The following is a 16,082-nucleotide window of genomic DNA, read 5'->3' as shown; positions in this document are numbered from 1 at the left end:
TGGCACTTCCTTAAAAAAGTTAAGAGCCATAACAGAAATAGATATATGCACACCCATGTTCATTGCAGCATTATTCAGTATAGCAAAAAGATGGAAACAACCTAAGTGCCCATCAGTGGATGAATGGAAAAACAAGCTGTGGTATATACATACAATGGAATACTATGCAATGTTAAAGAATAACAATGAATTTGCAAAACATCACACAACATGAATGAACCTGGAGGACATTATGCTGAGTGAAATAAGCCCATCACAAAATGACAAATACTGTATGATACCACTATTATAAAAAGTCAAGAAAAGGTTTACACACAGGAAGAAACATTCTTTGATACTTAGCAGGTATGGAAAAATCATTAATTAGATAGTAGGTATGTATTAACTTGGGTGAAGGGAAAGACAATACACAGCATGATAAAGTCAGCACAACACAACTAAGGCAAAGGAAGACATTGAAAGGTACGCAAGAGTAAAAGGAAACAGCGGTAAATACTATTACATACACAATCTACAATAACAGTAATAAACAATAATTCACGAGTGGATACATAGGTAGATATGTAAACTGAACAGGTATAAGATGATGTATGGGAGTACACCCACTAGCATATATAGGCTTGGCAAAGGATATTTCTATATATGCACTTGTATGTGCCGCAAATATGTCCGTGTATGTAGTAGAGCACACAGAAGCACAGTTATGAAAACTTCTTAGCTATAACCAAACACCTCGAGGGACTGAGTCACTGGGCTTGAGGGCTTAAGAACATAGTCTGAGGAGACACTGAGATCAACTGACATAACATAGTCCATAAAAACAATGTTGTACATCCTACTTTGGTGAATAAAGACTGGGTTCTTAAAAGCTTATGAGCAGCCATCTAAGATACAACTATTGGTCTCTTCTTGTCTGGAGCAAAGAAGAGTGAAGAAAATCAAAGTCTCAAGGAAACAGTTGAGAGAACTAATGGACCACAAGAACCATACCCTCCATTAGCCTGAGGCCAGAAGTAGATGGTGCATGGCTACCAATACCAACTGCTCTGAGTGGGATCACAGTAGAAGGTCCTGGACAGAGTGGGAGAAAAATATGGAACAAAATTCAAATTTACAAAAAAGACCAGACTTATTGGTCTGATAGAGACTGGTGGAACCCTGGAGACTAAGGCCCTCAGACACCCTCCACTCCTGGATATCACCTTTCAGCCAAACAACAGACAGGCCTATAAAGTGAACAATAACACCTGTGAAGAATGAGCTCCTCAGAACAATCAACCATACAAGACCAAAACGGCAGCATTTGCCCAGAAACAAAGCTTAGAAGGCAGAAGGGGCAGGAAAGATGGGTATATGGAAATGGGGAACTCAGGAAGTTGGTACAGTGCTGTCACACTGAGGGGATTGCAAGTAATATCACGAAACAAAATGTGTATAAATTGTTGAATGGGAAACTAATTTACTCTGTAAACTTTCACCCAAACCACAATAAGATATTAAAAACAATTATACAGCACAACCAATTGGGATTTGTTCCAGGTATGCAGCTGCTTCAACATTAAAAAAATCAATTTATGTAATCCAGCACTTCATCAGGCTAAAGAAGAAAAATCATGTAATATTAATTGTTGGTATTGTTGTTAGGTGCCATCGAGTCGATTTTGACTCGTAGCAACCCAATAAGACACAGTAAAACTGCCCTATAGGATTTTCTAGGCTGTAATCTTTATGGGCGCAGAACAGTAGGTCTTTCTGCCATGCAGCCACTGGGTGGGCTTGAACCACCAACCTTGCAGTTAGCAGCCGAACATGTAACTGCTGCACCACCAGGGCTCCTTGATCATATCAATAGATGCAGAAGAACCATTTGACAAATTCAATGCCCACTCGGGAGAAAAACTTTCAGCCAACTAGGAACATCTACAAAAACCTAAATCTAACATCATACTTGAGGGTGAGAAACTAGATGCTTTCCCCTAAGATTAGGAATTAGGAAATAATGTCCCCTCTCACCACTCCAACTCAACATTGTACTAATAAGTGATTATAGCAATGTTGCAGGATAAAATGTTAATAAACAAATGTCAATTGCTTTCTTAGATACCACCAATGAACAACTGGAATTTGAAATTTAAAACACAATACTATTTATATTAGCACCAAAAATATGAAATATTTAGGTATAAATCTAACAAAACATGTATAAGATCTATATGAGGGAAACGACAAAACTCTGATGAAAGAAATCGGAGATCTAAATAAATCAAGAGATATTCCATGATCATGAATAAAAAAAAATTTTTTTAGAAACCCCAAACCCATTGCTGTCAAGTTACTTCTGACTCATGGAGACCCCATGTATTACAGAGTAGAATTGAGCTCCAAATGGCTTTCTTGGTTAAAATCTGTACAAAAGCATACAGCCAAGCCATTCTTCCACAGAGCCTCTGGGTGGGTTCAAATCGCCAGTCTTTAGGTTTGTAGTCAAACAAACTGTTTATGCCACCCAGACACCTAGGGAGACTCAATACTGTTAAAATGTCAGGTCTTCTCAACCAGATCTATAGAGTCAACATAATCACAATAAAATACCCGGAAGTTATTTTGTGGGTATTACCAAATTGATTCTGAAGTTTATATGGAATGACAAAGACCCACAATAGCCAACACAATACTGAAGAAAAGGAACAAAGTCCAAGGAATGACACTACTCAACTTCAAGACTTACTACAGTCATGTGTCACTTAACGTTCACGATACATTCTGTGAAATAGGACGTTATGTGATTTGGACGTTGTGCGAAAACCATATCATATACTTAGCAAAGTTATATGGGGTACTGTGGTGTACCTGCACTGATTGAATAGCCAGGATACTATACACATACAGTACTGTATTTCAGCTAATGTATCAGGCAGGGTAATATATGGGTTAAGTAGGTTAATACTGTACAATGCTGCATACATAATACACTGTAAATATACATTACTGTATACAGGGGCTGTGGTGCACAGGGCCCAGGCAGCTGGCAGTGGTCCCAGGGCTGGAGGGAGTCCAGCATGGATATTGAGTGCAGCCATTGAGAAAAGCTGAACTCTTATGTGTGTGAGTCTCGAACAGTCCACAAGACGGCCGCCAAAGTAGGATCAATGTTTCAATATTGGAAGTGATTTGATCTACAGCAACTCCAGGTTAGCACAGGAAGCGGCAGCTGCATGGCTGTGGGGAGTCCCTGGGTGAGCCCTGGGCACATTGGGGAAGTTCCCTGTTGGGTGAGTAGGCATCCTGGAATGGTGGGTGGTGGATGCTGGGGCTCAGCTGCCTGCTGCTCATCGATAGATACATTGTAAATATATACTACTGTATACATAGGCTAATATGTAATCTGCACATCCAGTTATGTCCACTACCTCCCATTCTCTATCATAATCTTATGCAACCACAGACGTATATGTGGTCAGATGTTGCCCAAATGGATGTTATGTGGTGCATATACATATATTACTGTATATACCTACAGTAATCAAGACAGTGTGGTACTGGTGAAAGACTAGACAAATAGATAAATGGAAAAAAAGAGAGTCAAGAAACAGATCCAGACAAATGTAGTCAACTGATTTTTGACAAAGTAGCAATGGCAATCCAATGGAGAAAGGACAGTCTTTTTTAATAAATGGTGCTGGAACAACTGGACATCCATATAAAAAAGGGAATAAATTAGTTAGACTCAGTCTTTACACTTTTCACAAAAATTAACACAAAAGTCATCATAGATCTAAATGTAAAACATAAAACAATGAAACTTTTAACAAAGGAGAAAATCCAAGTGACCTCGGGTTTGGCAGTGACTTTTTAAATACATCAAAAGTACAATCTATGAAAGAAAAAATTGATAATTTAGGCTTAATTAAAACAAAAAACTTTAACTCTGTGAAAGACACTGTTAAGAGAATGAAATGACAAACCACAGACTAGGGAAAAATATCTGCAAAACACATATCCAGTAAAGTACCTGTATCTAAAATATACAAAGAACCCTTTAAAACTAGACGATAAGAAAACAACACAACTACAGAATGAGCAAAAATTTGGACAGACACCTCACCAACGAAGATACTGTTGTTAGTTGTCATCAACTTGGCCCTGACTCACGGCAACCCCATGAACAACGGAATAAATGCCGTGTTGTCCTGAGCCATCCCCATTATTGGCTGGGGATCACACCATTGTAATTCACAGGGTTTTTACTGGCTGATTTTCAGAAGTAGATTGCCAGGCTTTTCTTCCTAGTCAGTCTTAGTCTGGAAGCTCCACTGAAACCTGTACAACATCAGGGGAACACATAACCCTCAACTGACAGGCGGGTGGCGGCTATGCATGAGGTACACCGGCTGGAAATTGAACCTGTGTCTCCTGCCTGGAATGTGAGAATTCTGCCACTAAACTACCACTGTCCCCATAAAAAAGATATGGAGACAGCATATGCTTTACTTTCCCAGGGCTGATGGAACAGACTGCAACAAACTAGGTAGCTTAAAAAAATGGAAATTTAATTTTTCACAGTTCTACAGGCTAGAAGTATGAAATCGAGGTGTCACCGAGGCCATGTTCTCCCTGAAGGCTCTAGGAGAGAATCTGTTCCATGCCTTTTTCTTAGCTCTCGGTGTTGCTGGCAATCCTTGGCATTCCTTGGCTTGTAGATGCATCACTCCAGTCACTGCCTGTCAATCACATGGTATTCTCCCTGTGTGTCTCTTATTCCCTTTTTATATGGACAGAAGTCATATTAGATTTAGCCTAACCAACAAAGAAGAAGGATCGGTAGTTGGAAAACATGACCTTGGTGACAGAAACAATGCCAGAGATCAAATGATAGAATTTTGCAAGACCAACGACTTGTTCATTGCAAATACCTTCTTTCACCAACATAAATGGTGACTATACACATAGACCTCACAAGATGGAACACACAGAAATCAAATTGACTACATCTGTGGAAAGGGACGATGGAAAAGCTCAATATCATCAGTCAGAACAAGGCCAGGGGCCGACTGTGGAACAGACCATCAATTGCTCACAGGCAAGTTCAAGCTGAAACTGAAGAAAATCAGAGCGAGTCCACGAGAGCCAAAATATGACCTGGAGTATATCCCACATGAATTTAGAGACCATCTGAAGAACAGATTTGATGCACTGAACACCAGTGACTGAAGACCAGACGAGTTGTGGAATGACATGAAGGACCTCATACATGAAGAAGGCAAGAGGTCACTGAAAAGACAGGAAAGAAAGAAAAGACCAAGATGGATGTCAGAGGAGACTCTGAAACTTGCTCTCGAACGTCGAGCAGCTAAAACAAAAGCAAGAACTAATGAAGTGAAAGAACCGAACAGAAGATTTCAAAGGGCGGCTGGAGAAGACAAAGTAAAGTATTATAATGACATGTGCAAAGAGCTGGAGATGGAAAACCAAAAGAGAAGAACATACTCGGTGTTTCTCAAGCTGAAAGCACTGAATAAAAAATTCAAGCCTTGAGTTGCAATAGTGAAGGATTCTATGGGGAAAATATTAAATTATGCAGGAAGCATCAAAAGAAGATGGAAGCAATACAGCGTCATTATACCAAAAAAGAATTAGTCGATGTTCAACCATTTCAAGAGGTGGCATATGATCAGGAACTGACGGTACTGAAGGAAAAAGTCCAAGCTGCTCTGAAGGCATTGGCGAAAAACAAGCCTCCAGGATCTGATGGAGTATCAACTGAGATGTTTCAACAAACAGATGCAGCGCTGGAGGCGCTCACTAATCTATGCCAAGAAATATGGAAGACAGCTTCCTGGCCAACCAACTGGAAGAGATCCATATTTATGCCGATTCCCAAGAAAGGTGATCTAACCAAATGTGGAAATTATAGAACAATATCATTAGTATCACACGCTAGCAAAATTTTGCTGAAGATCATTCAAAAATGGCTGCAGCAGTATATTGACAGAGAACTGCCAGAAATTCAGGCTGGTTTCAAAAGAGGATGTGGAACCAGGGATATCATTGCTGATGTCAGATGGATACTGGCTGAAAGCAGAGAATACCAGAAGGATGTTCACCTGTGTTTTATTGACTATGCAAAGGCATTCGACTGTGTGGATCTTAACAAATTATGGATAACATTGCGAAGAATGGGAATTCCAGAACACTTAATTGTGCTCACGAGGAACCTGTACATAGATCAAGAGGCAGTTGTTCGGACAGAACAAGGGGGCACTCACTGGTTTAAAGCAGGAAAGGTGTGCATCAGGGTTGTATTCTGCCTACTCAATCTGTATGCTGAGCAGATAATCCGAGAAGCTGGACTATATGAAGAACGGGGCATCAGGATTGGAGGAAGACTCATTAACAGCCTGCGTTATGCAGATGACAGAACCTTGCTTGCTGAAAGTGAAGAGGACTCAAAACACTTATTGATGAAGATCAAAGACCACAGCCTTCAGTATGGATTGCACCTCAACATAAAGAAAACAAAAATCCTCACAACTGGACCAATGAGGAACATCATGATAAACAGAGAGAAGATTAAAGCTGACAAGGATTTCATTTTACTTGGATCCACAATCAACAGCCATGGAAGCAGCAATCGAGAGATCAAAAGACGCGTTGTATTGGGTAAATCTGCTGCAAAGGACCTCTTTAAAGTGTTGAAGAGCAAAGATGTAACCTTGAAGACTAAGGTGCGCCTGACCCAAGCCATGGTATTTTCAATCACATCATATGCATGTGAAAGCTGGACTACGAATAAGGAAGACCGAAGAACTGACGCCTTTGATTTGTGGTGCTGGTGAAGAATGTTGAATATACCATGGACTGCCAAAAGAACTAACAAATCTGTCTTGGAAGAAGTAGAACCAGAATGCCCCTTAGAAGCAAGGATGGCGAGACTGCATCTTACATACTTTGGACATGTTGTCAGGATGGATCAGTCCCTGGAGAAGGACATCATGCTTGGCAGAGTACAGGGTCAGCAGAAAAGAGGAAGACCCTCAACGAGGTGGACTGACACAGTGGCTGCAACAATGAGCTCAAGTATAACAATGATTGTAAGGATGGCTCAGGACCGGGCAGTGTTTCATTCTGTTGTGCATAGGGTCGCTATGCGTCGGAACTGACTCGACGGCACCTAACAACAACAACTCCAGCAGGACATCATCTTAAGTAATTATATCTGCAAAGACTCTATTTCCAAATAAGTTCACATTTTGAGGTTCTGGGAAGGACATGAATCTGGGGGAAGAAGGACTATTGAACTCAGTATAGCAAAGCATGTGAAAAGATGTTCAACATTATACATCAGTAGGTAAGTGCAAATTAAAATAACAGTGAGATACCACTAAAATCTTGGCGAAGATGGGAGCAAAAGGAACTCTCGCTCACTGCTGGTGGGAAAGCAAAATGGTACAGCCATTTGGAAGAAAGTTTGGCACTTTCTTACAAAGCTAGACAAAGTCTTATCATATGATCCAGCAAATCGTACTTTTAGGAATTTACCCAAGTGAACTGAAAACTTACGTCCCTACAAAAACCTAAACACAAACGTTCATAACATCTTTATTTAAAACTGCCAAAAAATGAAGCAACCAAGATTTCGCTCAATAGGTGAATAGATAAACAAATTGTGATACATCCATAAAAATGGGTATTATTCAGTAATAAAAAGAAATGAGCAACCAAGCCTTGAAAAGACATGGAGGAACCTTAAATGCCAAATCACTAAGTGAAAGCAGCCCATCTGAAAAGGTGGCATTATTCCAACTACATGACATTCTGGAAAAACCAAAACTGTAGAAATAGTAAAAAGATTACTGGTTGCCAGGGACTTGGCGGGGAGCGTTGTTGTTAGGTGCCACTGAGTTGGTTCCAACTCACAGAGATCCTATGTACAACAGAACAAAACACTGCCCAGTTCTGCACCATCCTCACAATCATTGCTTTGTTTGAGCCCACTTTTGCAGCCACTATGTCAATTCATTTCTTTGAGGGTCTTCTTCTTTTTTGCTGACTCTGCTTTACCAAGTATGATGTCCTTCTCCAGGGACTGATCCCTCCAGAGAGGGTTAAATAGGTTGGGGACCAAGGATTTTTAGGGTGGTGAAACTATATTGTATGATACTGTAGTTGTGGATACATAACATTAAACATTGGCAAAACCCATAGAAATGTACAACACAAAGAGTGAGCACTAATATAAACTAAGACTTTACTTAATAATAATGTATCAGTACTGGTTCATCAATTGCAACAAATTGTACTACACTAATGCAAGATGTTACTAATAGAAGAAACTGAGGTGGGGGGGAGAAGAGGCATCTGGGAACACTCCTTGTACTTTCTGCTCAATTTTTCTGTAAACCTAAAAAAGGCTTTAAAAAATAAAGTCTGTTAGTTAAAAAAAATGGTATAAATCATATTTTTCAACTTTAATAAAGGCTTCAGGTAGTATTGTTTCATTTAAAAGAAGTGTTTTTCAGAAAGTTTTCAATAAATGAAAGTCAAGCAAAACATGCATGTATTTTCTGAAGTTACTGGGTAGTAGATTTTGACAAGAGAGTAGCTACAGGAAAATGCCGGGTCTTCCTTACATCCTTCCCTAGATGCCTCATCATTGCTACTCGCATACAGCTTGATTTGTATCTTCCTTTGGGTGTTTTGCTTGTTTGCCTTCCAGGAGGGCAAAACCCACATTTTCTTCTTTTTTGTATTCCCTCCCTGCCTAGCACAGTGCCTAGTATCTAGTAAACACTCAATCAACATTTGTTCAATACATACAATATTATCTTTTTAGATACAGATGCATTCCTGGAAAAAAAATGGGCACTGATTATCTTTCTATAAATCACTAGTGGTGGTTAAAGTTATGTGTCAACTTGGCTAGGCCATGATTCTCAGTGGTTTGGCAGATATTATGTAATCATCCTACATTTTGTGATCTGATGTGAGCAGCCAATCAGTTGAAAGGGGAGTTTTCTTGGAGATGTGGCCTGCATCCAATATATACTGATGTTCTGGCAAAGCTTGTTCTCTCTGGATCTTGCATCTGACTTGTCATCATCTGACCTCCAGTTCTTGGGATGTGAGCCAGCAGCCTGCCTTCTGATCTGCCGATTTTGGGTTCGTCAGCCCCTGCAACCACGTTGAGTCAGAAGAAGCCTCCAGCCTGATGTCTGATCCACAGATTTGGGACTTGCCAGCCTTCACAACTGCGTGTGCCATTTCGTTGAAATAAATCTTTCTCTTTTTTCCCCTACTCCTTCCCCCCTTCTCTCTACATATACACATACGTTTCACTGGTTTTGCTTCTCTAGAGAACCAGCCTAAGACATCACTCTTATTTATAAATTTACAGATAGTTTATTTTCATTTCTAATATTATTAATTGACAGTACCTTGATACTTTAATTTCCTTTGCCCTCATTTTCTCTATTAAACTAAGTAGTTTTCAAGATGGTGTTGGTTAGAAAGTATGAACAGACTTTAAAAAATATTAAAATTAAAATCTATTTTATAAAATCAGATTATTTCAGTAAATGTGTTCTATGTTTTCCTTAAATCTCAGCACAGCTTTTTTAAAAATATTAGTAGAACGGTTGAATTAAAAAAAAAACCCTTTTGAAAATCCCCAGATTAATGATGATACAATATTACTATGATATGTGTTTGAATGGTAAGAAAAGACACTGCATAAGATTTGTGCAGATTTAAGGAATGAAGACAAGTAACGTGCTCTCTCTCTCTCTACATAATACAGTTTGTTTTTTAAATCTTTGGTAGAAACAATGATAGCCTTAAAATTCTCAGAATTGAAACAGCATCAAAAGGGTTACAAGCAAGGCATAAGGTACACTGTAGCCTCATAAGTTAAGTATGAAATCCTCCTGCCTTGTTCTTCTTCCCACCTCAAATTTCTCTTTTCTGCTCAGATGGCTGTGTGGCATTTATAGCTGAGAAGGTTCCTGAACCTTGCAATAAAATTCCCAGAAGTATGTGGAGGAGTTAGAGAAGACCAGAGTATAAAGGGGCCTGGATTGGTCCAAAGTGTTTATATGCCAAAGCATTTATCAGGATTGAGGAAAAAGTAGGAAGCCAAGGGAGTAGAAGTGGATAACGATTCATGCTTGCTCACCAATTGTAAAACTGTTTTTCTATACGCTCTGCAAGTACTAGCAGGCACTCATCATAACATCTGCCAATTTCTTCCTTTTGATTCAAAAGCAATCAAACACTCTTTTTGAGTATTGCATTTTCTATACTAATTTCTGTTTAGTTGAAATTAGTTCACATGAATTTAGTACAGTGCTTTCCATTCTATCGGTGCTCAGTATCTGTTGACTGAAGAGCCAATTATTAGCCTTCTAAAAATATTTCAGTCCTTAAGGAAGTTAGCTTAGGTCTAGATTTTGCACCTTGATATTGACCTGTCAGCAAGCAACAGAAATTTGTACTTTGAAGGACTGGAACTGACTCTAAAAATAAATCCTAATGTCATCATTTAAGACTCTTCCCTCTGGCTAGCTTAATTAATTAGTCACGTTCTAACCTGTTCTCTTCAATTCAAAAGAAAAGTCCAGAAAAGAATCTGCCTTTAACTTGCCAGAAAGGTACTTTTATCCAGCTAATAAAGGAATTAGCAAATTTGCTAATTCTGTCTCACATAAGAGCTCAGAATTCTCTTTATCCTTTAATTATTTGCATGTAAAAGATAATTCAGCAACTCATACTGTACTAATAACAAACATAAGAATTAAAAAATTTCAACATTAGCCACCAAAATTAGATTCGTAATACTGTTCTCTCTGTTCAGCTTAAACAGATAGAATAAAGTATGAATTCTTGGTCAGTTGCTCAGCAACTTAAATACTCTCCCATGGAATGGGTCAGGTTCATTGGAAGAGTTCTCAACAGACCCCAAAGATGAGAAAGAAGACAAGAAAATGGATGGAGTCTGCTGTGAATTATTTTGGTTTTACTCTTACCTTTCCAGTCACTTCCCTGTTTTCTTTGTTTACTTTATTTCCCTACAACAACACATTAATCAAAGGCTCTGGCCTTGATCTTCTTCTATTTCTGCTCTTTACTTTACGAACACACAAATTTGTGTTGTTTCAACTATCACCTCTTAATCTGTCCAGCCCACGGCTCCTTCCTAAACTTGTTTTGCATTTTATGTTACCAGTTGAATATCTGGATGTTTCATTCCACAAGCATCTCAAACTTATCATGTCCAAAACCCAAATCTTCATCTCCCCAAAAAAGACCTCTTGATTTACCTTCCTACTTTTGTTAAACGCATTATCATTCTCTCATCTTTGAATCTTATTTTTCACTTACTGCTAATATTTGATCAGTTGCTAAATCTTGTTGACTGTATCTCCCTACCTCACAGTATCTCTTACATCTATCACGACTCTAGTACAAACTGCTATTAATTCTCACTCAGACTATTAGCCTCATAACTGGTCAGTAAATATTTGCTGAATGGTCAATGCATGAAATAAATGGTATGTCTACTTTAGGTCTCTCACCACTCTAATACATCTTATATACCAGGGCCGATTTATTTCCTAAAGCACAGTTCTAACCTTATTACTTTTCTACTCAAAACAGATGTTCCTATTTGCCACATAAATAAAGTTTTCTGTTTCACAGTTAAGGTATTTCCCAATAAGAGCTCTATCTACCTTTCCAAGCTTACTTGCAACTCTTCTGAAACATTTCCACTCACTGGAGCCAAGGTCAACTACTCACTTCTCCACAAATACAGTATGCTTTCCCATATCTAGGCCACTGTTCATGTTATTCCTATACCTGTAACAAATCTACTCATTAATCCAGGCCTATCTCATACGTCACCTCTGTGAAATCTTTCCCAACTTCCCCTCATGACGGTTCCTTTCTCTAAAACCCCACAACACTTGACTGGTACTTCTTTTAAATAATTTATGATCTACTTTGCATTATGTCAATAAAATAAAACACCTTATCCTGATGATTTGAGGGAAAACATTTGTTTTATTCATGTTTGAAAACCCCACAGTGCCAAGAACAATACTTTGTATGACAAGCTCTCAATAAATATTTTCGGGGTAGGGAAAAGAATAAAAAAAGTGAACACATAAAGAAAAAATAAAGTGGTAAGACCTGGGCTCTAAAACAAAATATCTGCCCTTATATGTAAGAGTGGTAACCAAATTATAGCCAAATCTCATTTATACTTCTGAGTAGACATTTTTTTTTTTTAATAATAACTTTTATTAAGCTTCAAGTGAACGTTTACAAATCCAATCAGTCTGTCACATATAAGTTTACATACATCTCACTCCCTACTCCCACTTACTCTCCCCGTCTTGAGTCAGCCCTTTCAGTCTCTCCTTTCTTGACAATTTTGCCGGCTTCCCTCTCTCTCTATCCTCCCATCCCCCCTCCAGACAAGAGTTGCCAACACAATCTCAAGTGTACACCTGCTATAATTAGCTCACTCTTCATCAGCGTCTCTCTCCCACCCGCTGACCAGTCCCTTTCATGTCTGATGAGTTTTCTTCAGGGATGGTTCCTGTCCTGTGTCAACAGAAGGTCTGGAGAGCATGACCGCCGGGATTCCTCCAGTCTCAGTCAGACCATTAAGTTTGGTCTTCTTATGAGAATTTGGGGTCTGCATCCCACTGATCTCCTGCTCCCTCAGGGGTCCTCTGCTGAGCTCCCTGTCAGGGCAGTCATCGATTGTGGCCGGGCACCAACTAGTTCTTCTGGTCTCAGGATGATGTAGGTCTCTGGTTCATGTGGCCCTTTCTGTCTCTTGGGCTCTTAGTTGTCATGTGGGCTTGGTGTTCTTCATTTTCCTTTGCTCCAGGTGGGTTGAGACCAATTGCTGCGTCTTAGATGGCTGCTTGTTAGCATTTAAGACCCCAGACGCCACATTTCAAAGTGGGATGCAGAATGATTTCATAGTAGAATTATTTTGCCAATTGACTTAGAAGTCCCCGCAAACCATGTTCCCCAGACCCCCGCGCTTGCTCCGCTGAGCTTTGAAGCATTCATTTTATCCCGGAAACTTCTTTGCTTTTGGTCCAGTCCAATTGAGCTGACCTTCCATGTATTGAGTGTTGTCTTTCCCTTCACCTAAAGCAGTTCTTATCTACTGATTAATCAATAAAAAACCCTCTCCCACCCTCCCTCCCTCCCCCCGTCGTAACCACAAAAGTATGTGTTCTTCTCAGGTCTGAGTAGACATTTTTATTAACATATTTTTGATGGAAATCTAAACTTACTTATTTTTAGTTTACCACTTATATTGTGTTTTACAATGTGCTGGGCACTGTTCTAAGCCTTTTATATATTAACGTACTTAATCTTCTTAACAGCCCTATTTTACAAACCAGAAAAACGAGGCACAGAGACTATGAAACTTGCCCAAGGTTAGAAGGTTACTGAGTGGCAGTGTCCAGGCAGCTTTACTCCAAAGACTATGCTCTTCACCATGACAATATGTGTACCTAAAGATATATACTTTCCTGATTCAAAATCTAAATAAATTTTTTTAAAAAGTCTTTTCTTGAAAACTCAGGGTTATCATTACAACTTTGCCTTAATAAAATGTGTTACGATAAAAATAAAATAAATAAATAAAAGAGGCCGCTGAACTGTAGAGGGTCCCTACACTGAATGGTACCAAAATGCCCAGCTCTTGTGGCTGTTTTTTTTTTTAGGGTTTTTTGTTGTTGTTGTTGTTTTCTCTTGATACCATAGCCATACTCGTTGCTGTTGAGTCAATTCTGACTCATAGTAACTCTACAGGTCAGAGTAGAACTGCCCCATAGGGTTTTCAAGGCTGTAAATCTTTACCAAAGCAGAGCAGCTGGTGGGTTTCAACTGCTGACCCTTAGTTAGCAGCCCAGGGCCCCTTTTTCCCTTGATAAAAAAAAATAGCAGCCCAGGGCCCCTTTTTCCCTAGATATTAACTATTATTTATCACTGATGTTACAATCTGTCTACAATGTCTTCATCTTCTTTTCAATTACTGGGAACTAAGATCCCAGATTATCAGAAATACATATTAAACAAGGCTCGAAGGAGCTTTTTATAAAGTTCATTATGCTTTGTTACAACCAATGATCTGTATCGGGAGTTTCAGGAGTGCATTCTACTAAGTTGAGGCTGCTAGAAGTAGAGGCTGTTAGAAATTTGATCCACAGAAAAATCAGACATTACCATATGCTTTCTGTTGACTGCATAAAATAATTATGTATACTAAATGAGGGTCTTAAAAGTTGGCAATGCTCCCCCAAATGTAGCTTATATCAGCCCAGGGGTCATAACCAGAAAATGCTGTAGTATTTCTTAGTTATAGCAACAAACAATTCATTAATCTCTCCTATTACCTTTGCGCCACCCAAAAATCCCAGGGAAATGGCAACTCTAGCTCGTAGATCAGGCCTGTCCTTGGGCCACACGTAAGAAAGCATTGCTTTTATGATTTTCCGAGTATCAACATCTTTTAGCTGTTGAAAGAGAAAACAAAGTAGTGAGTAACATGTCATTTCGGATGTAACTATACTTCAATAATGTGGAATTAAATAAATACTTCAGAGACATTTGAAAATATTACAAATATAACTGATATTCTCAATCTAAGGCTGATATCTTTCAAATTCAAACTACTCTGTAGAAAAATTAACTAATTCAATAGCTTTTTAAAAAGCTACTCATTTCTCTTACTTTCAAGTACAGCCACATCATATTTTCAAAAAGTTATTCAGTGAGGTTGAGAGGATCTGTGCTATAGTTATTTTTTGTTTGTTTTAGCTATTAAGCTATCAAAAAATTACGTAAAACTTAAGAAACATTTCCCTATTTCCACCTTTGTGGCCAAAAGATTTATATACTTCTTAAAAATTTTATTTCATTGTGTTTTTGGTGAAAGTTTACAGAGGAAATTAGGTTCTCATGTAACAATTTCTACATATTTTGTTCAGTGACACTGGATACATTCTTCACAATATATCAGCATTCTCATTATTTCCAGTTTGGCTGGTCTGTTTCCATTAATCTAGCTTCCCTATCCACCCTTGCCTTCTTGTCTTTGGTCTATAATAAATGCTAACCATTTGGTTTCATCTAGATGATTATTTTGAGGTGCATAGTACTCACAGGCGGCGTAGTGGTTAAGTGCTACGGCTGCTAACCAAAAGGTCGGCAGTTCAAATCCACCAGGTGCTCCTTGGAAACTCTATGGGGCAGTTCTACTCTGTCCTATAGGGTCGTTATGAGTTGGAATTGACTCAATGGCAACGGGTTGGTTGGTTTAGTACTCACCAAAAACCCTAAACCAAACCCAGTGCAGTCGAGTCAATTCCGACTCATAGCGACCCTATAGGAGAGGGTAGAACTGCCCCATGGAGTTTCCAAGGAGTGCCTGGCGGATTCAAACTGCTGACCCTTTGGTTAGCAGCTGCAGCACTTAACCACTACGCCACCAGGTTTTCCTTAGTACTCACAGGTGATATTATTTATTTTATGGGCCAATCTGTCATTTGGCTGAAAGGTGACCTCTGGGAGTGGTTTCAGTTCCAAGTTTAAAGAGTATCTCAGGGTGATAGTCTCTGGGATTCGTCTGGTCTCTACTGCTCCAGTAAATCTGGCTTTTTTTTGGGGGGGGGAATTTTAGTTTTGTTCTACATCTTTCTCCCATTCTCTCTGGGACCATCTATTGGACCCCTGGTTGGAATGGTCGGTAGTGGTTGCCAGGCACCATCTAGTTCTTCTGTTCTCAAGGTAGGTGATGTCGTTGTTCACGTAGACTGTCGGTTCTGTAGACTGTTTTCTTAACTGAGTCTTTGGTTTCTGTCTTTCTCTTTAGCTTCAGACAAGTAGAGACCAATAGTTGTATCTTAGATGGACACTAACAAGCTTTTAAGACCCCAGATGCTACACACCAAACTAGGATGTAGAACATTGTCTTTATGGACTATATTATGCCAATTGACTGACTTGCCCCATGAGACTATGGTCTTAAGCCTTCAAACCACTACGGCAATCCC

General features: G+C 39.2%; 1 protein-coding gene across 1 annotated transcript in view; it reads right to left on the bottom strand.

Annotated features, from left to right (window-relative positions):
- ABCB7 (ATP binding cassette subfamily B member 7) overlaps positions 1-16,082 on the bottom strand; it is a 149,277-nt gene that overhangs the window by 31,648 nt on the left and 101,547 nt on the right. Inside the window, exon 4 of the mRNA XM_049873299.1 lies at positions 14,424-14,543. Within this exon, the coding sequence (XP_049729256.1) occupies positions 14,424-14,543 (120 nt within the window). The remainder of the gene's footprint in view (positions 1-14,423; positions 14,544-16,082) is intronic.

The sequence above is a fragment of the Elephas maximus genome, chromosome X, assembly GCF_024166365.1.
Source record: "Elephas maximus indicus isolate mEleMax1 chromosome X, mEleMax1 primary haplotype, whole genome shotgun sequence".
Lineage (NCBI taxonomy): Eukaryota > Metazoa > Chordata > Mammalia > Proboscidea > Elephantidae > Elephas > Elephas maximus.
This window is presented reverse-complemented; position numbering and strand designations above follow the sequence as displayed.